The following is a 19,450-nucleotide window of genomic DNA, read 5'->3' on the forward strand; positions in this document are numbered from 1 at the left end:
TGTTTACTGTGGTAAGAAATATGTGTATATGTGTAACGATGTGCCATTTTTACGAGTTTTAACTGTAGAATTCTGTGGCATTAATTACATTCTCAGTGTTGTGTAGTCATCACCACTATATTTCCAAATCCGTTTCATCACCTCAAACAAACTCTGTAACCATTGAACAATAATTCTCCATGTTTCTCTCTCCTAGCCTGCAGTAACTTCTACTTTCTATCTCTAAGAATTAATTTATTCTAAATATTTTATGTAAGTGGAGACACACAACAGTGTGTCCTTTGTGTCTGGTTAATTTCATCTGGTGTGATGTTTTTGAGATTCTTCCATGCTGTAGCATGCATCAGAATTACATTCTTTTTTATGGCTGAATAATATACATTATATGTATATACCGCATTTTGTTTTTCCATTCATCTGTTGATGGTCACTTGACTTGGTTCCACCTTTTGACTCTTGTGAATAATGCATCACTGAACATTAGTGTAAAGTATCTAATACCCCATCTTCAGGTTTTTTAGTACGTACATAGAATTAGAATTGCTGAGTTATATAGTAAATCTCTTGTTCCTTTCTGAGGCGCCACAAAACTGTTTTCCACAGAGGCTGCACCATTTTCCATTCCCATTAGCAGTTTTTCAGGGTTCTAGTTTTGCACATTCTCATCAATACTTCTTACTTTCTGTTTTTGTTTTCCCTTTTTTATTACAGCCTTTTAGTAGGTGTGAAGTGGTACATTATTGTCACTTTGATTTGCATTTCTCTAATGAATAATGCTGTTGATATTTTCATATGCTTATAGGTCATTTGTCTATATTTTTTGGAGAAATGTCTATTCAGTTTCTTTGCCCATTTTTTAATTGTCTTTTGTTGTTTAGTTGGAGTTCTTTATTCTAGATATTAAACTCTCATCACATGTGCGATTTATAAATGTTTTCTCTCATTCTATAGGTTGTCTTTTTACTTTCTTGATAATGCCTTTTAGCGTTCAAGAGGTTTTCATTCTGATGAAATCCAATTTTATGTATGTATGTATGTCACTTAAGGTTTAATGATCATATTTAAGAATTCATTTGTCAAATCCAAGGTCAGAAAGATTTATCCCTATGTTTTCTTCAAAGAGTTTTATGGTTTTAGTACTTATATTTAGGTCATTGATTAATTTCCAGGCAGTTTTTGTATATGATGTGAGATAGTGATTTAACTTCAGTCTTTTGCATGTGGAAATCCAGTTGTCCCAGCACCATTGTTGAAGAAACTTAATGCATTTTTGATAAATTTTGATTGACTGATATTATAAATGAAAAAGATTAACATTGTAATTTTATTTTGTACATTTTTATCAGTAAGGAAAAGCATAATTTCAAGTTTAGCAATTTTTTTTTCTGTTTTAAGTCTCTTGTAACGCACAGTTCTCTTATTGATTTTAATGTTTGTTTGTTTGTTTGTTTTAATACATGTAGGAGATGTCCTTGATAATAGCAAATATTTCTGCATTAATCCAGTTTATAGAGATTGAGACTTATTACAAAACTCCTTTTCTGTGTTCCAGTTACATCTTTTTTAAAATACTTGAATCAAGTCAGAGTAATTGAATTTAAATATCAAGTTTAAATTATGTCACTATAGTTCCTATTCATTTTTTCCATAGTATGTCTGACACATAATAGATATTGAATGAGTGTTAGTTCAGTTAATATAAGCAGGTTTAAGACAGGTTATTACAGTTCTTGATAGTAGAGGTTAATAGCAAAGATTATTTTAAATGATACAGATTGAATTTTGAAGTCTTCTGAATCTTTTGTCTGTGGATTTGTAAGCCCCAATTTACTACCAATGGGCTAATAAAGTTGCTTTTGATTCTTTGAGTATGAGGAGGAAAGTAGTCAAATATATTTTGAATACTAGAAAAATATTTTGTAGTCTGTCTGAAGTGAGTGTCTTATCTCTTAGGAGTATCGTAAGACTTTTTTCTTTTCTTTTTTTTCATTTAAACAACTAAGGAGTAGTCACTCATTTTAACTACAGAGTAGTTAAAATTATTGGTGATATAATTACATCTGAATTTCTGGAGATCATTTTTTCATTTAAATTGAAGTAATATATTAATAGTTCACCTATTTCCCAATTATTTCTGGAAACTAGAGTTTATGACAAAACTTTCTGTTATATGTGTTTCTTTTTATTTTGGTATTTTTCCTGATTTTTTGTCGTTGATGATTTTTAGCCAACAGAAGCTGTACCTCTCTCTTCTCCCACTGTCCCTGTGATCCCTGTCCTGCCAGTCCCTGCTGAGAATACTGTCATCCTACCCACCATACCACAGGTTTTTATTGGTTTCTTTTTTCTATGTAAAAATTTAATTTGCTTTTAATATTTTATTTGTATTTTGTCAAAATGTTTTAATTATTTCTTTGTTAGATTTGCTAATTCATTTCGGTCTTCAATTGGTATTTTTAGGAAATTAAATATTTGGGATTTAATAAAAGTAGCTTTAATATTTGCCATATTATTAGGTTGTCTGAAATAGGACACATTCTAAACTTCATAATATTGAAACTCTTTAGATTTTTATCATGCCTATTGTACTTGTAAATCTGAAACAGTTTTAAAATATTTTCGCTTTTGGAAACTTTGTTTATCTTCTAAAGATAATAAAAATCATTGTTCACCTGATCTGGTATTGGATGTGTCATTTATGTAGCATTTGGTTTCCCAGTATATAGTTATCTTCTTTGGAAATCGACATCTTTCTGTCATTTGGTTCGATAACATACTTTACATTTATAGTTAAAAATAAAGCCGATATATATAAAATATATAGGAATTCTTTGTGCTATCTTTGCAACTTTTCTGTAAATCTAAAAGTACTCTAAAATAAAAAGTTTATTTTAAAAAGTTAACATGTAACAGTTAAAAAGTAAAATGAAATAATAACCAAATGTCAGAGATTTTGAACCTTTTTGTTTTCAGCACATTAGTAGTTCCAAGTAATGGCTTATTAAGACACTAACTGCCTTACCAACAGAGTCATCCAAAGTTGAAATAGTGGTAGCATTATTGAGTATAATAATGATGGTCTTTGGTGTGAAAAATCTCAGTCTCATTTAAAGTGAAACAAAATACATTGTTAGGCATTTTTACAATTATTGGTCTGCACCATAAAATCTAGGTAAAAATAATATGTTTCCTGTGTAAATGCAGTTTCAAATAAGTCTCTCTGAGGGAAAAAATGGGATATCAGCTGTGGTTACTCACATCTCAGTGCCTTTCTCCTCTCCTAAAAAATGAAAATCAATGGGAACATCCTACAAAATAGGATTCCAGGGGAAATTACAGGTACTACACTAACACTTTTTCTAAGTAAGCTATCTAAGAGTTATTGTAGTACTGTAATAATGTAACATCTTTCCCAGTATCTAGGATTTAGAAATACAGTATTTTTTTAAGTAAGAGATTTGAAAGTTTATTTTATTCTTGTCACTTCAGTTAATCTGTTGATGTTAAAATAGTATTCTAGAATCTTTTGAAATTCTGTAGTAGTTTCTCTTATATTCAGTAGTGAAACTGCCCTTTCCTATTCAGAATACTCTGATTTACTCACTCCAAGTCTCTCCAACATAGCATCACACTACACTTGGAAATTAAGACATTGCATAGCATTGTAGTTATAAAGGTCTTAGAGTCACTTTAATCTAGTCACGAATTCCAGTCCTATCACTTACTAGCTATGTGACTGAGCAGTTTACTTAACCACTCTGAGCTTCTTTTTATTCATCTGTAACACTGAAGATGAAAGTAGTACTAACTTGAGATGTTTTACAATAATCGAAAGACTAATAATGCATGTGCAGCTGGCACATGATCTTGGCTATTCATATTATTAGTTGTTTCATACTTCTTTAAGACAGTAAACCAAGGAGCAAGTTTTAAAAAACAAATGAGTATATCTGCACAAGAGAGATACTTTATTTATTCTACCTAGTCCCATTTTAGGTTTTAAATACACTACAGATTTCATTGTAGGGTAGTTTAGTAATTCATGTTGTACTGTGTAAGAAGCCTATAATTGTCCCTTGTTTTCCAGAATAATTGTTTTCCTGATTAACCAAGTATAACATGTACATCATAAAATTAATACAACTGATTAAAATGTTTGTCCCCAAGTAAATATTGAAGTCTATACTTAATATATAATCTAATGTTAACATTTTAAATGGATATAATTTTTCTTCTAAGGATCTTCTACTTCACATTTCAGCTGCATCAGGATGTAATAGAAATAGAAGCAGAAGATGCAAGATTCAGAGCTTAGTCCTGCCTTTGTAACTCAAACAGGTTACATAACATCTTTGAGTTTAATGCTCTGTCTATTAAAATGGGGGAGAACACCTCTCTGACTACCTCAGATGAGTTTGAGGATCCGGCAAATTGGACAGATTGCTAGACAGATCTTAATTTTTGTCTTTTATTACTTATAAAACATTTATACTTTTCAGAGTAACTTATTGATAATTCCACTTAAATTTTATGAAAGCTCACTACAGTGGGAATTATCGTGCTCATTTTACAGAGTGGTACAGAGAAAGAGATATTTAATGGCTGCTTGAAGTTGCAGAAAGAGCATGCATGGCCTTTATATTGAGACCTACTATTCCTTAGACTCACTTAACATTGTCTGGCCTCACCTCTTTCTGGCCACGTGATTATGGGGAAATTAACTCAGCTTCTCAGAGCCTCAGTTTCTCTACATAGAAGCAGAGCATATAGTAGGTGAATAACAGAAGCTAGTTCTTCCTATAGAAGATATAATCTCTATGATACTGGCCTATTAAATATACAGGCTTCTTTACACCCCAGAATTAAATATTTCGATTTAAAACCAAATGTTTTAGACCTCTATTTCTACCAGTTGTGAAGAGCTACCATGTGATAAAGGTATTGTTGAAAATGCTTTATAGCTAATGTTTTTTTGTCTGTGAAACCCTTTGTTCATACTCTAATATGTACTTTGGAGGGATTGATTTTTGTTCAAATTTTTGTTATATTCCTAATCACATATATACTAAGATGTATATAACATTCTTCTTGTCTTCTAGGAACCTACTATGTGTTTGGGCAAGAGTCAAGTTAACAAATAATTCTCACATGACATGAGAATAGTTTCATTAGAAGTATATCAAGTGCAGAGCATCCTATTGCCTCTGGACCTTTTAAGTTTTACAAAACATCTTAGTGTTGGTGTCTCAAATGATTTGATCATTGTATAGTCTAAAGCATTACTTGATATGTTTTTATTTTACTGATAATCTTAAAAAGAATAGCATACCTTGGATTACCTTGGTGAACCTTTTTTAATGATATACTAATATGTGACAGCAGTGCCCTTATTCTGTTTGCTTTGTGGGAGTGTTTTTGCTTTTGTGTTTGTTGTTGTATTGTTTTCAAATCATTTCAGACTTAGAGCAGATTGCAAGGATAGTACCATAAATCCATATACCCTTACTTAGATTCTCCAATTGTTCATATTTTTATTTACTATGTTTTATTTCTCTTCCATTATAATTGAGTACAAACGATATTATTTTTTGTGAACCATTGAAAAAGGATGTTTCACTCATGCCTCTTTTACTCTAAATACAAAGATTTTATAAGCCTTCATGTTTTTTCGTGAGAACAAAAATATCACCATAGTACAATGAGCTAAATCAGAAAATTAACATCAGTATAATACAATTATCTAATCTATAGACTTTAATTACATTGTGTCAGTTGTCCTAATAATGTTCTTTACAGGAAAAACAAAAACGGGTCCTTTTAGCCAGTCCTACACATTGCAGTTAATTTTCATGACATTTAATTCTCCTTTAATCTAGAGTTGTCTTTTATGAATGTGGCATTCTACAAGAACAGGCTGGTTATTTTGTAGAATATCCATCAGTTTGTGTTTGTTTGATGCATTTTTATATTTAGATTGAGGTCATATATTTTTCCAATTTTATTATTGTGGTAAAATACACATAATGTGAAATTTACTACCTTAACCATTTTTAAGTTTACAATTTAGTGGTATAACATATTCATATTGTTGTACAACCATCACCATCATCCATCTGCAGAACTCTTTTCATCTTGCAAAACTGAAACTCTATACCCATTAAATAAAAATTTCCCATTTCTACCTCTCCCTAGGTCCTGGCAATCATTGTTCTGCTTTCTATTTCCATTTACTCCTCTAAATACCTCATATAAGTTAAATCATATAGTGTTTGTCTTTTTGTGGAAAGCTTATTTACTTGGCATTATGTTCTCAAAGTTAACCCATGTTGAAGCATATGTAGCATTGAATTTTCTTTCTTTTGAAGGCTAAACGATATCCCATTTTATGTATATCCTGTATTTTGTTTATCCATTCTTCTGTTGATGGACTCAGGTTGCTTCCAATTTTAGCTATTGTGAGTAATGCTGCTATGAACATGGTTGTACAAATACCTCTTTAAGATCCTGCTTTCAATTCTTTTGAGCACATGCCCAAAAGTGGAATTACTGGATCATATAGTAATTTTATTTTTAATTTGGGAGTAATCTCCATACTGTATTCTACAGCATCTATATTATTGTATATTCCCAACAGCAGTGCACAGTGGTTCCAATTTATCCACATCCTTAGCAACACTTGATATATCCTTTTTTCATGACAGTAGCCAGCCTAATCGTGGTGAGGTGTGCTATCTCATTTCTCTAAAGATTAGTTGGGTTGAGTATCTTATTGACAATTTGTACATCTTCTGTAGAGAAACGTCTGTTAGAGTACTTTACTCATTTTTGAATCAGATTTTTTTTGTTATTGAGTTTTAGGAATTCTCTATGTATTCTGCATATTTCTTAACAAATATATAATTTGGAAATGTTTTCCCATTGTGTTGGTTGTCTTTTACTCTATAGATAGTGTCTTTGATGCACAAAATTTTTAATTTCAGGGTATTCAATTTGTCTATATTTTCTTTTATGGCCTGTGCCTTTGGCGTTATATGCAGTGAATTATTGCCAAATCCATGATCATGAAGCTTTTGTGCTATGTTTTCTTCTAAGAGTTTTATTCTTTTAGGTCTTACATTTAGGTACTTTGTCCATTTTGAGTTAATTTTCGTATATGGCATTAGATAAGTCTAACTTCATTCTTTTGCATGTTGATGTCCCAGCATAATGTGTTGAAAAAACTGTCTCTTCACCATTGAATGGTGCTGGCACCCTTTTCAAAAATGATATATTTTTTAGAGCATATTAGCTATATATGTGAGAGTTTATTTTGGACTATTTCATTGGTCTTTATGTCTGTCTGTATGCTGGTACCAAACTGTTTTGATTATTATAGCTTTGTAGTAAGTTTTGAAATGAGGAAGTGTGACTCTTCCAGGCTTGTTCTCCATTTCAGGATTAGTTTGGCTATCAGATCCCTGAGATTCCATGTGAATTTTCAGATGGATTTTTCTATTTCTATAAAAAAAGAATCACTGGGATTTTGATAGGGATCAGATTAAATCTGTAAATTGCTTTGAGTAGTAATGACATTTTAACAATACTGTCTTTTAATCCATGAATACAGAATATGTTTTCATTTGTCATATTTAATTTTTAGCAATGTTTTCATCGCATAAGCCTGTCCCCCATATTATATTAATTCATTTCTCATTATTTTATTCTTTTAGATGCTATTATAAATGGAATTATTTTTGTAATTTTCTTTTTAGATTTTACATGGGATTGCAACTTATTTTTGTGTGTTGCCTATATCCTACTTTTAAATTTGTTTGCTAATTCTAACAGTTGTTTTTTTTTTTTTTTTTGGTGGTACCTTCAGACTTTCCTATTTATACAGTCATACCATCTGCAAAGAGATTATTCTCCTTCTTCATTTTGAATCTAAATGTTTTTAATTCTTTTTCTTACCTAATTTTCCGGCTGTGATTTCCAGTACTGTGTTGAGTGGAAGTGGCAAAAGCAGCATCTTTAGCCCTGTTCTGATCTTAGAGGAAAAACTTTCAGTCTTTTATCATTCAATGTGATATTTGTTAGGGGCTTTTCATATGTGGCTTTTATTCTGCTGAGGTGGTTTCCTTGTGTTCTTAGTTTGTTGAATGTTTTCATGAAAGGATGTTGAATATTGTCAGATACTTTTTCTGCATTAATTGAGATGAGCATGTCATTTTTTTCCTGCATTTTGTTGATGTGGTGTATTACATTCATCAACATTCAAATGTTGATAACTTATTTTAGTTAGCATAATGTCCTCAAAGTTAACTCATGTTGTAGCATATATAGCATTGACTTTCCTTTCTTTTGAAGACATTCCAGGAATAAATTTCACTTGGTCATGGTTTATAATCTTATTATGCTGCTGAATTTGTTTTGCTAGTGTTAAGGATTTTTTGCATCAATATCCATAAGAGATCTTGGTCTATAATTTTCTTTTAGCATCCTTGTCTGATTTTTGGTATCAAACTAATGCTAGCCTTATAGAATGAGTTCTCTTCTCTTCAGTTCTTTGACAGAGTAGAGTTTGAGAAGAATTTGTGTTAGTTTTTCAAATGCTTGGTAGGATTCACCACTTAGTTTATCAGATCAAGGACTTTTCTTTTCCTGGAGAGTTTTGATCACCAACTCAATCTTAGTAGTTATAAGTCTTCGACTTTTTGATTTCTTCATAATTAGTCTCAGTAGGAGTTTGTCTGTTTTGTGTAGATTATCCAATTTGTTGGTGCTCAGTCGCTTGTAATACTCTAGTAATCTTTGTTATTTCTGTAGAATTGGTAGTAATGCCCACACATTGATTTCTGATGTTAGTAATTTGAGTGTTCTCTCTTTTTTTTCTTAATTTATCTAGCTAAAAGTTTATCAGTTTGTTATCTTTTCAAATAAACAACTTTTGATCTCATTGATTTTCTCTTTTTTCTATTCTCTATTTATTCCTGTTCTACTTTTCTTATTTTCTTCCTTCTGCTAATTAGGGTTTAGTTTGTTCTGTTACTGGGTTCTTAAGTTGTAAAGTTAGGTGTTGATTTGAAAGATTTTGTTTTTTAAGGAAAGCATCTGTAGCTATTAATTTCCTCTTTATCACTGCTTTTGCTGTATCCCATAAGTTTTGGTATGTTGTGTTTTTATTTTCATTTATCTCTAAGTATTTTCTATTTCCTTTGTGACTTCTTTCATCCATTGATTATTTAAGAGTGTGTTTAATTTCTACAGTTAGGTGAATGTTCGTTTTCTTTCTGTTTTGCATACTATCTTCTCATTTTGCTTAAAGAAGATAACTATATGCTATCTATCTTTCTAAATCTATTGAGACTAAATCTGTGGCCTCAAAATTTGGTCTATTTTGAAAAATGACTCATGTGCACCTGAGAAGAATGTGTGTGCTATTATTGTTAGGTAGAGTGTTCTGCATGTGTCTGTTAGGTCTACTTCATTTATTGTGTTAAGTTCTTCATTTTCTTATCCTTTGTCTGGTTGTTCTGCACATTATTTTGAATGAGGCACTGAAATCTCCAACTGTTATTGAAGAACTGTCTGCTTCTCCCTTTCTTTCATTTTTTTACTTCATATACTTTGATGTTCTGTCATTAGGTACATAAATGTTTATAATTGTTATATCTTCTTCCTGTATTGAACCTTTTCTTAACGTGTAACATCATTTTACCTCCTGTAACTTTTTTTAGTTAAATTCTATTTTGTCAAGTATTAGTATAGCCACTTCTATTTTATGGTTACTATTTGCATGGAATGTCTTTTTGCCATTCTGTTACTTTTAACCTGTATATGTCTTTGGACCTCAAGTGAGTTTTATAGACATAATATATGTTTTCATCTATTCGGCCAATCTTTTTTTGATTGGAGAGTTTATCCATTTACATTTAAAGGAATTACTGATGAGGAATTTTTGTCATTTTGCTCTTTGTTTTCTATATTCCATTTCTTATAGCTTTTTTGTCCCTTATTTCCTACATTACGGTCTTATTTTTCCTTTGGTTGACTTTTTTTTTTTGTAGTGAAATGGATAAATTCCTTTCCCATTTTAATTTGCACTATTTTTTAGCCATTTTCTTTATGTTTACCATAGGAATTAAATTTAACATGCCAAAGTTATAACACTCGCATGTAAATTTATACCAGCTTAACTTCAATAATGTACAAAGTCTCTGCCTCTTTAACAGTTCCACCTCGACTCCTTTCAATCATTGTTACAAAATTACAGATTTAAACATTGTATGCCCAAAAACATATAAGGTAACAATTTTTAAATGTATTCATCTTTTAAATTATATAGAAAACAAATGTGGAGTTACAAAGTAAAGTTACTATAATATTAGCTATTAGATTATTAATTGATTTTAGTTAGTAATATTGACTTGAATTCTTTACTAATCGCTTTTAGACTAATAATAGCTTTCAGAATCAGTTTAAAATATAATTTTACTAATATTAATCTCAATCATGTAGAAAACAAAAAGTGGTATTAAAAACTACTTTACAATAATACTAGTTTTTATAATTGCCTTGTATTATTTTACTGAGATCTTTATTTCTTCAAACAACTCGAGTTACTGTCTTGTGTCTTTTCATTTCATCCTGAAGTACTCCCTTTAGCATTTCTTTCAGGTCCAGTCTACTGGTAATGAACTCCCTTAGCTTTTTTTTTTTTTTTTTTTTTTTTTTTAATCCGGGAATATCTTAATTCCTTCCTCACATTGAAGGACAGTTTTACCAGATATAGGGTTCTTGGTTAACATTTTTTTTTCTTTTAGTACTTTTAATTTAGCGGCCCACTCACTACCTTCTGACCTCCAGAGTTTGTGATGATAAATCTGTTGATAATCTTATTAAGGATCTTTTGTATCTAACAAGCTACTTCTTGCTGTTTTTACCATTTCTTCTTCATCTTTAAGTAGTTTGACTGTAATGGGTCTGTCTCAATGTGAATCTCTTTGAGTTCATCCTACCTTGAGTTTGTTGAGATTCTTAGATGTTTATATTCATGTCTATCATCGAATTTAGAAATATTTTGTCCATTATTTCTTAAGATATTTTCTTCTTCTTGGAGTTGCAAGAGTCCATGTTGATCTGTGTATGTTGTTCTGCTTAATGGGGGCTTACAGGTCTGTTGTTAGACTCTGGTTGCTTTTCTTCAATCTTTTCTATCTGTTCTCTGATTACTCATTTTCATTCTTTGTCTTCAAGTCCACTGATTTTTTCTTCTGCCTAATCAAATCTATCTTTGAATTGATCTAGTGAGTTTTTCAGTTCAATTATTGTACTTTTCACAGCTCTAGAATGTCCTTTTAGTTTCTCTTTAAGATTTCTTTTATTGATTTTTTTTCTATTTTGCTCATACATCACTTTCTTGACTTTGTTTATCATATCTTTTCGTTCTTTGAACATCTTTAAGATGATTATTTTAAAGTTTTTATCTAGTTGATCTGCCCCCAGGTCTTTTTCAAAGACATTCTGTTCATTTTTTTCTTCTTTGAATGGATTATACCTTTCTGTTTCTTTGCATGCTTGCTTCGTGATTTTTGTTGTCATTGTTAAAAACTAGATATTTGAATCTTATGATGTGGTAACTTTGGAAATTGTATTCTCCCCCTTCCCTACGGTTTGCTGTTTTTGTATTGGGGTTTTTCTGTTTGTTTGGTTTGATTTGGGTGGTTTTTCATTTGTTTGTTTTTGTTGTTGTTTTGTTTTTTTATTACCATAGGCTGTCTTTCTACTAACAGTAAGTTTGCACTATAAACCTAAGGTCTACTCAGATTTTCTCTTTATTTATATCTTCCCTGGGCATACACAGTGACTTTCTAATGCCCTTGTATATGTGGTGGTTTTTGAACATCCTAGTTTTTAGTGTCAGGTTCTCAAAAGGGAAAAAGAAAAAATGAAATGGTATTAGGAGATACTTGCCATTTAAGTCACTTCAGCCAGATCGGGAGGAAGTTGCACTAATTGGGAGAGGTTTGGCGACAACGGTCACTGCTGCTTTGTCTGCGCCTGTGTCATGAGAAGCAGCATTCAGCAATCAGATCACTGATCCACAGGATTTGAAGGACAGGCCCTTTTTTATTGCCCACCCTGGCTTTTGCAGGTTTTGTGCCACCTATGCCAAGAACACTTGTGCAGCTGTCCTGTTACAGGTAGGAGTTGCGTAGCTGCTACTGTGCTAAGAGCTGAAATTGAATTTACCAGTTTACCATCCACTACTTCCCTTGGAAGTTGCAAGTCTTTGATAGACTACATGATTTTAAAATAGTTATATCAGATATATTCTACCAGCGCAGTTATTATCTAGGTGGGGTGATGAATTTGAGGTGCTTTCTATTTAGCTATCTTCCCAGAATCTGCTGTATTTGTTTTTACAGTCACTTCAATTTACAGTGATCACCTAAGCGGCGATGGCATTTAAATTCTAATGCAGTGTGTCTTAAATTATAATTCAGGGTGTATTCTCTGGGTTTGTGAGTTCTCCATTTAAAAAACACTTGTTTATAATTTAGTAGGGGAGAAAGAGACATTAAACAAATACAATAATGAAACTATGATAAATGCTAAGAAAGAAAAAACATAAGCATTTTCTAAACTCCTGTTTTGGACCTGTTTTTAAATAAGTGGATCTTAGAATTCTTTTTCACACAATTTTTCAGAGTGTAATATTGCCCTCTGAAATTGTGTAAGGATACTGCAATGTGTTAATAGTAGCAATCCCCATAAGGGCTTTTGTTAATGATATAGAATAGTAAAAGTTGGATGAGCAAAATTCTGTTTCTTAAGTATTTTTATTGATGCTTGGGTCAAATTATTTAGAGATTAGTTATTCTTGCCAGATTATGCCTGCCCCTTTATTACACACACACACCCATCTCTAAGTGCATTGTAGGACTTCATTATCCAAGTTGAAACATACACAATGGTATGTATTGTTAGTAAATAATAATAGAGTAGCAATTGGTTTCTATGGTTTACAGTATATTTTATATTACTTCACTAGATCTTTATACAGTTCTCTTGGGTAAAGGCACAGTTGTTGTCTCTTCATAGATGGAGAAAATTAGTTTCACTAACATTTGGAATTTACCTATGTAGTCAAAGTCACTGAATGGTAGAATGAGGTAGAAGGAGGCATAGAACCAGGTCTTTTGATAAGTGCCACCTGAAGCAAAATGTGGGGAAGGGTTTTTCTTGATTTGAAATAACTTTCACACAGATTCTTTTCAAGTCTTGTTGTCTTTCGATTTCCTCCCAAGTAAAGCTGATTATTCCATGTTACCTGTTCAGCTACCCACTGTCCTGGTTATGGATCCTAGGGTCTTAAACTAGCCAAAGTTGCTACTGTTTTTATTTTAGTGCTCTTTAGTTTAGTTATCTGAAAGTATGTACTTGTCTATGGCTGAATTTTTCTATAATTCTTCATTCAGAAGTAGCGTGTCCTTTAGCTTTGGTACTAGGGCATTGTGTCTTAGTTGTGTATCATACCCTTCAAGCTGATTCAAATTGTGCTCCCCTATTCACTTCCTTTCCCACCTCCCCTAAATTGGAGAGCTGTGGAGTACTGCTTTGTCCAATACCATTTCAAAATGTATTTTATAATACAAGAATTTAGAAAATCTCAGTAAGGATATAATTTATTCCAAGATAAATGTTTTAATTCTGTACCTGCTAACATAGTCTTTAATATTTTTATCATTATTTTAGGTGGCTAAACTTAAAACAATCACATCATGCCTCTTGAGCTTTATTTATATAGGTTCTGTTTTGTGATATGTCTTTTTCAAATTGTTAGGTTTTCTTGATATTAGTTTTGATTGAAATTTTTGCTTAATCCTTACTGTAAACATTCATGGTTTTTGTCCAGTTTCAAATTCTTGATTCTTATGATTTCCTTCAAGTATGATCATTCACTCATGTTAATTATAAGATACACTTACAAATAAACTTATTGTACATATATTATTTATCTCTTCATATTCTTTAAATCAAAGTTCCAAATTACTTTTAATAATCTATATTATTTATTCTGAACTGAACTTTAAAATTGAAATCAATTTCATGGTGCAAATGTTAATATTTTAGTAGCAACTCTAACCTGTAGTTTTTCACAACTGCCTTAGTTATTAACTTTTTACAAACTAGTGCTTGATTCAGTCTAGGTCTTTTTGTCTGTTTGCTTTACTTTCCATTATAAAAAATTTCTAAAATACTCAAATATAGAGCAAGTAGTATAGTGAACTTCCTTGTATACTCATCACTCAACTACAACAATCATCAGCTTATGTATACTCACCCTTATATGTGATCTATAGCCCCTCCCACTCTCTACCTTCTATTGTTTTATTTTAAAGTAAATTTAACACTTTTAGTATCTTGTTTATATGTATTTCAATATCAGATATACTTCATATGACTAGAATCAAAAGTGAACTTGTATACAATGATGATACATTGATTTTGATAAAACCTAAATTTTCTCACTGTACATTTGGTAATGGGCAGAGGGAATCAACTGGCTTTCTAGCTATAATTTTTGAAGAATGTAACTTCTTTTTTAACTTTAAATAGCTTTGTTCTTTCTTGCCCTCTTTAAGTGTTGAAGCAAAATAAGGTGAGGTATCATTAATTTTTTTAATGAAATGAAATATCAAATTGAGAAATTTCAATAGGTCATTGGGAAATGAGTAATTTCAAATATTCATAAAATCTCAGATGTCTAAATTGACTTGCTTTGCTTAAATCTTGCAAATAGTCTTTTTATCTACTAGATTTTGTTTTCACTGAATCATTCAAAGATAACCTATTATAGTCAAAGATAGGTCTGCACATAAAAGTTAATGTCATGCTTATATATAGTGAAATAATACTTACTCATTTTAACTTATTTCATGTAGCCCAGTGCATACTGTATAATTATTTAACTGTGAAACTGTTGTCTTTGAGCATTTTATTATACGATCATCCATATCTTGTACTTTGCTGAAAATAATATGAAATGTGAATTCTGAATATTTACTCTTTAGAAAAGGCTATACACTTGGAAGAAAATGGTTATTTTGTATGTAATGTTTCATACAACTTCCATGGGTAATTCTTTATTAATTGGAGAACTATTAACGTATATAAACATACCTTCTAAAATTTGTTTGAAGGTTGGTTATTGTTTTTATATTTTGAAAAATGTCATTTGATTGGTACTTTTATATTTTTAAATATGCATAAGAAAGATATTTTATTCTTTAAATTTTATTTCACCTACATAAATAATCACTTTCCAACTTAACCAGAAAGCCAGGCTTTTTTCCAATCCAAACTTAAATATGTATGTGTTTCTATTGGGCTTTTTGGGGGATTTTTTTGGGTTTTTTTGGTTTTGGTTTTATTTTTGTAACCATTATTATTCTGCGATAGGTCTAGAATAACAGTTGGAAAGCAATAACTGCAATTGAAAATAATTGGGTGCTTTTACATTAACTGTGTTTCCAATATTCCAAAAGTCTGCAATCTGTTCTTTATGTGGCAGACTTTTTTTCATGTTCAAACACAATACAGTGTAGGGAAGAATTTTTTTTTCTTGAGTAATAAAATGATTGGAATTTTCATGGGACCCTTGAGAACAGAAAAGCTAATGATTTCTAAGCAATTTGTGAAGAGTTGTTATACTAAAGAATATTTGGATTTTTGAGAAGGCTGGTGAACTTTTTTGTAAATCTTAAAATTACCTGTTTTAGCAGAAATAATAACTTATTTCTCAAAACAAATCTAATTGCTCTTACCTAATTCTTTCCATTTGTTTCTGTAAACTGGGTAACATGCACGGCTAATGTAAAATTATAATTTAAGAAATAGCAAATCCTTCATGAGCTTTAACATTTGTAAACATTAATATGGAATATGTCAATTTTGCTGTTAAACTAACACACTTAAAATTTCTTCTTTAAGGCAAATCCTCCTCCAGTACTGGTCAACACAGATAGCTTGGAAACACCGACTTATGTAAGTGTCATTTCATTCCCACATTTAAATAATTCTGGTTTTCCTGTTTAGTTTTTGATACAGATATAAAGATCACAGCATTATTTCTCTTATATATTGTACTTATGATATTCTGTCACTAAACTGCAGTTGTTAAAAGTAAATGAAGCAGTACTCTCTTTTTTTAGTTGTTTCTTTTCCCCATACTTATGTGAAGCAGAAATGTTAAAATAGAAATATATGATTTTATTCTTTAATTAAAGTGATTAACTTTCACTACAGGCTATTTCTGACCAATGATCACTAACACAATGCTTTTTATTCAAAGAGTCATTTTAGAAGTCTAATTGAGTAACCAATTATAACTTTAAATTGATTAGTGCTTCCCTCTGAACTCACTTTGTTAGAAAGTCTTCTTTCCCTTAAAAATAAATAGCCAGAACAGCAGAATCTGACCTAACATTTTTCACCCCAAAGGAAAATGTCTTTGGAGATGTGGTGCTTAAGTAGGGCTGTGAGGTTTTCTTTTTTGATTAAATGTTATATAATTTCATAGGCTATAAATATCCATTCTTCCCATTTTTGAACTGTAGTTGATTTCAGGCTATATTATAAAGTGTTTTATTTGTCTTTACATTCTTTTTGTATTTATATGAGTATAGATGTATCAGATATTTGGGAATTTTGGAAAACTTCAAAAAATGCTTAAAACAAACCAAAAATACTCTTCTATACTTTTTTCAGATTCTTTTCTGTCAGTGTTACCTTTCACACTGATGTAGAATTCTTAAGCAGAATTTTATTTGTACATTTGTCAATATTTTTTTCACATTTCTTTCTCCTTTATTAGTTCTCTTTGTTAACTTATATTTTGCTTAGGGGCAGTCAGTGATTAAATACAGCTGTTACCTTAAAACACATTTTTTTTTCCCCTGTCTGTAGTCATCACACTTTCCAAAATTAAATAATTAGTTGAACAGGTAATGCATACACATTGTACAAAATTCTAAAGTAACAAAAGGCTATCCAGTGAAATTTTTTTCACCTTTGCGTCTAGTCTTCCAGTTACCCTTGCCTAAGACACACAGTGTTAGTAGTGTCATACATAAACATTTGGGGGCACGTGCATGCATATATGTTTCTAAACTTTTATTAGTAAAATCAGTGCTCTACTGGTAATTTTTGTGTACATATCATATATATATACAAGTATATAAGCAAAACATACTCATAAATTGTTTAGTGTGTCAATTTATAGATTTGTTCATTATTGAGTTTTACCCATTTATGTTTCAACAAAAAGTATTTATGTTTTTACCCCATATTGTCACTAGCACAGCGTGTTAATAAACTTTTTGATCTTTTGTTAACATGTTAAAATGTATTAACTCATTTTAGTTTGCATTTATATTTACATATTTCCCTTTTCTATATTTTTACCTTAAAAATTTGTTGAGATATTCACATACCACAAAATCTACCTTTTTAAAATACACAATTCAGTGGTTTTTAGTTTATTTACAATATTGTGCCATCACCACAACTTTCTATTCCAGAACATTTTATCACCCTAAAAAAGAAACCTGGTACCAATAAGCAATTACTCCACATTCTGCTCTTCCCTCAGCCTCTGACAACCACTAATCTACTTTCTGTCACTATGGATTTGTCTATTCTGGACCATTCAAATAAATAGAATAATACAATATGTGGCCTTTTGTGTCTAGCTTCTTTAACTTAGCATATTTTCAAGGTTCATCCATGTTGCAAAATGTATCAGAACTTCGTTCATTTTTATGGCTAAATAATATTTTATTCCATTATGAGTACACACAGTACACACCACATTCTGTTTATTCATCCTTCTGTTGAATTTTTGTTCTTGCTTTCAATTACTAGCAGTGGAATTGCTGTGTAATATGGTAATTCTATATTTAGGGTTTTGAGGAACCACCTGTTTTCAATAGCGGCTACACCATTTACATTCCCACCAGCAAAGTAAGAGGGTTCCAATTTCTCTACATCTTCACCAGCGTTACTTGTCCTTATCAACAATGTTTTGGGGGTTTTTTTGTTGTTGTTATTATAGCTATTCTAGTGGATATGAAGTGATACTTCATTGTAGCTTTGATTTGCCTTTACTTAGTGACTAATGATGTTGACTGAGCATCTTTTTATGTGCTTATTGGACATTTGTATATATTTGGAGGAATATCTATTCAGATCCATTGTCCATTTTGTAAGAGTTCTCCATAGAAGTTCAGAAGTCCAGTTTTATACACACACACACACACACACACACACACACACATATATTTGTCACTTATGCTTTTGATGTCATATCTAAGAAACTATTGCTTAATCCAAGGTCACAAGGACTTACACTTATGTTTTCTACTAAGTTTTAGCTTTTATATTTAGGTCTTTGATCCATTTTCAGTTAATTTTGTATTTTATGGAAAGTTAAGGTCCAATTTCATTCTTTTACATGTGGGATATCCAGCTGTCCTATCACCATTTGTTGGAGACTGTTCTTTCTTTGTTGAATAGTCTCGACACCCTTGCAGAAAATCAGTTAATTACAAACATATGGATCTATTTCTGGATTTTGAGTTCTCTTCTATTGATATGTATGTGTAAATTTATGCCAGCACCATTACCGTAACTTTATAATAAGTTTTGAAATCAGAAAGTATAAGTCTTCGAACCTTCAAAGTTTTTTGGGGGAGAGGAGCTATTTTGAGTTCTTTACTTTCCATATGAATTTGAATATGATCAGCTTGTCAATTTCTGCACATAACAAAAAGGCAGCTGGGATTTTGCTCAGGATTGAGTTGACTCTATAGGTAATTTTGGGGAGTATTGCCATCTTATCAATATGATGACTTCAAATCCATAAATATAGAATGTCTTTCTGTTTGTTTACATCTTTCATTTTGTTCAATAATATTTTGTAATATTTCAGTATACAAGTCTTACACTGCTTTTGTTAAATTTATTCCTGAGTATCTTCTTTTAATGCTGTTATAAATGGAATTTTTTAAAATTTTATTTATGGATTTTTCTGTTGCTCGTATATGACAATATAATGGATTTTTAGATATTAATCTATCTTTCAACCATACTGAACTCATTTATTAGCTCTGATAGTTTTTTTGTGTGGATTCCTTTCAGTTTTCAGCATAAAGTCATGTCATCTGCAAATAGAGGTAGTTTTACTTCTTCTTTTTCAGTCAAGATGCCTTTAATTATTTTTCTTGCCTAATTTCCCTAGCTAGAACCTCCATTGCAATGTTTAATAAAAGCGGCAAGAGCAAACAAACATTCTTGTTTTATTTCTGATCCTTTGGGGAAAGCTTTCAGTCTTTTACCATCAAGTATAACATATTATACTCAATTTTAACTATTAATTGATATACTTTCATTGGCATTAGGGTTGATT

At 30.9% G+C, this 19,450-nt stretch overlaps 1 protein-coding gene across 27 annotated transcripts in view; it reads left to right on the forward strand.

Annotated features, from left to right (window-relative positions):
• DLG1 (discs large MAGUK scaffold protein 1) overlaps positions 1–19,450 on the forward strand; it is a 231,765-nt gene that overhangs the window by 117,437 nt on the left and 94,878 nt on the right. For 16 of the 27 annotated variants that reach the window (XM_036219411.1, XM_036219402.1, XM_036219406.1 and 13 more), the window contains 2 exons: positions 2,228–2,326; positions 15,976–16,029. In XM_036219411.1, the coding sequence (XP_036075304.1) occupies positions 2,228–2,326; positions 15,976–16,029 (153 nt within the window). The remainder of the gene's footprint in view (positions 1–2,227; positions 2,327–15,975; positions 16,030–19,450) is intronic. The other 11 variants (XM_036219414.1, XM_036219416.1, XM_036219409.1 and 8 more) reach the window with 1 other exon arrangement.

The sequence above is a fragment of the Rousettus aegyptiacus genome, unplaced genomic scaffold (genome assembly GCF_014176215.1).
Source record: "Rousettus aegyptiacus isolate mRouAeg1 unplaced genomic scaffold, mRouAeg1.p scaffold_m13_p_4, whole genome shotgun sequence".
Lineage (NCBI taxonomy): Eukaryota > Metazoa > Chordata > Mammalia > Chiroptera > Pteropodidae > Rousettus > Rousettus aegyptiacus.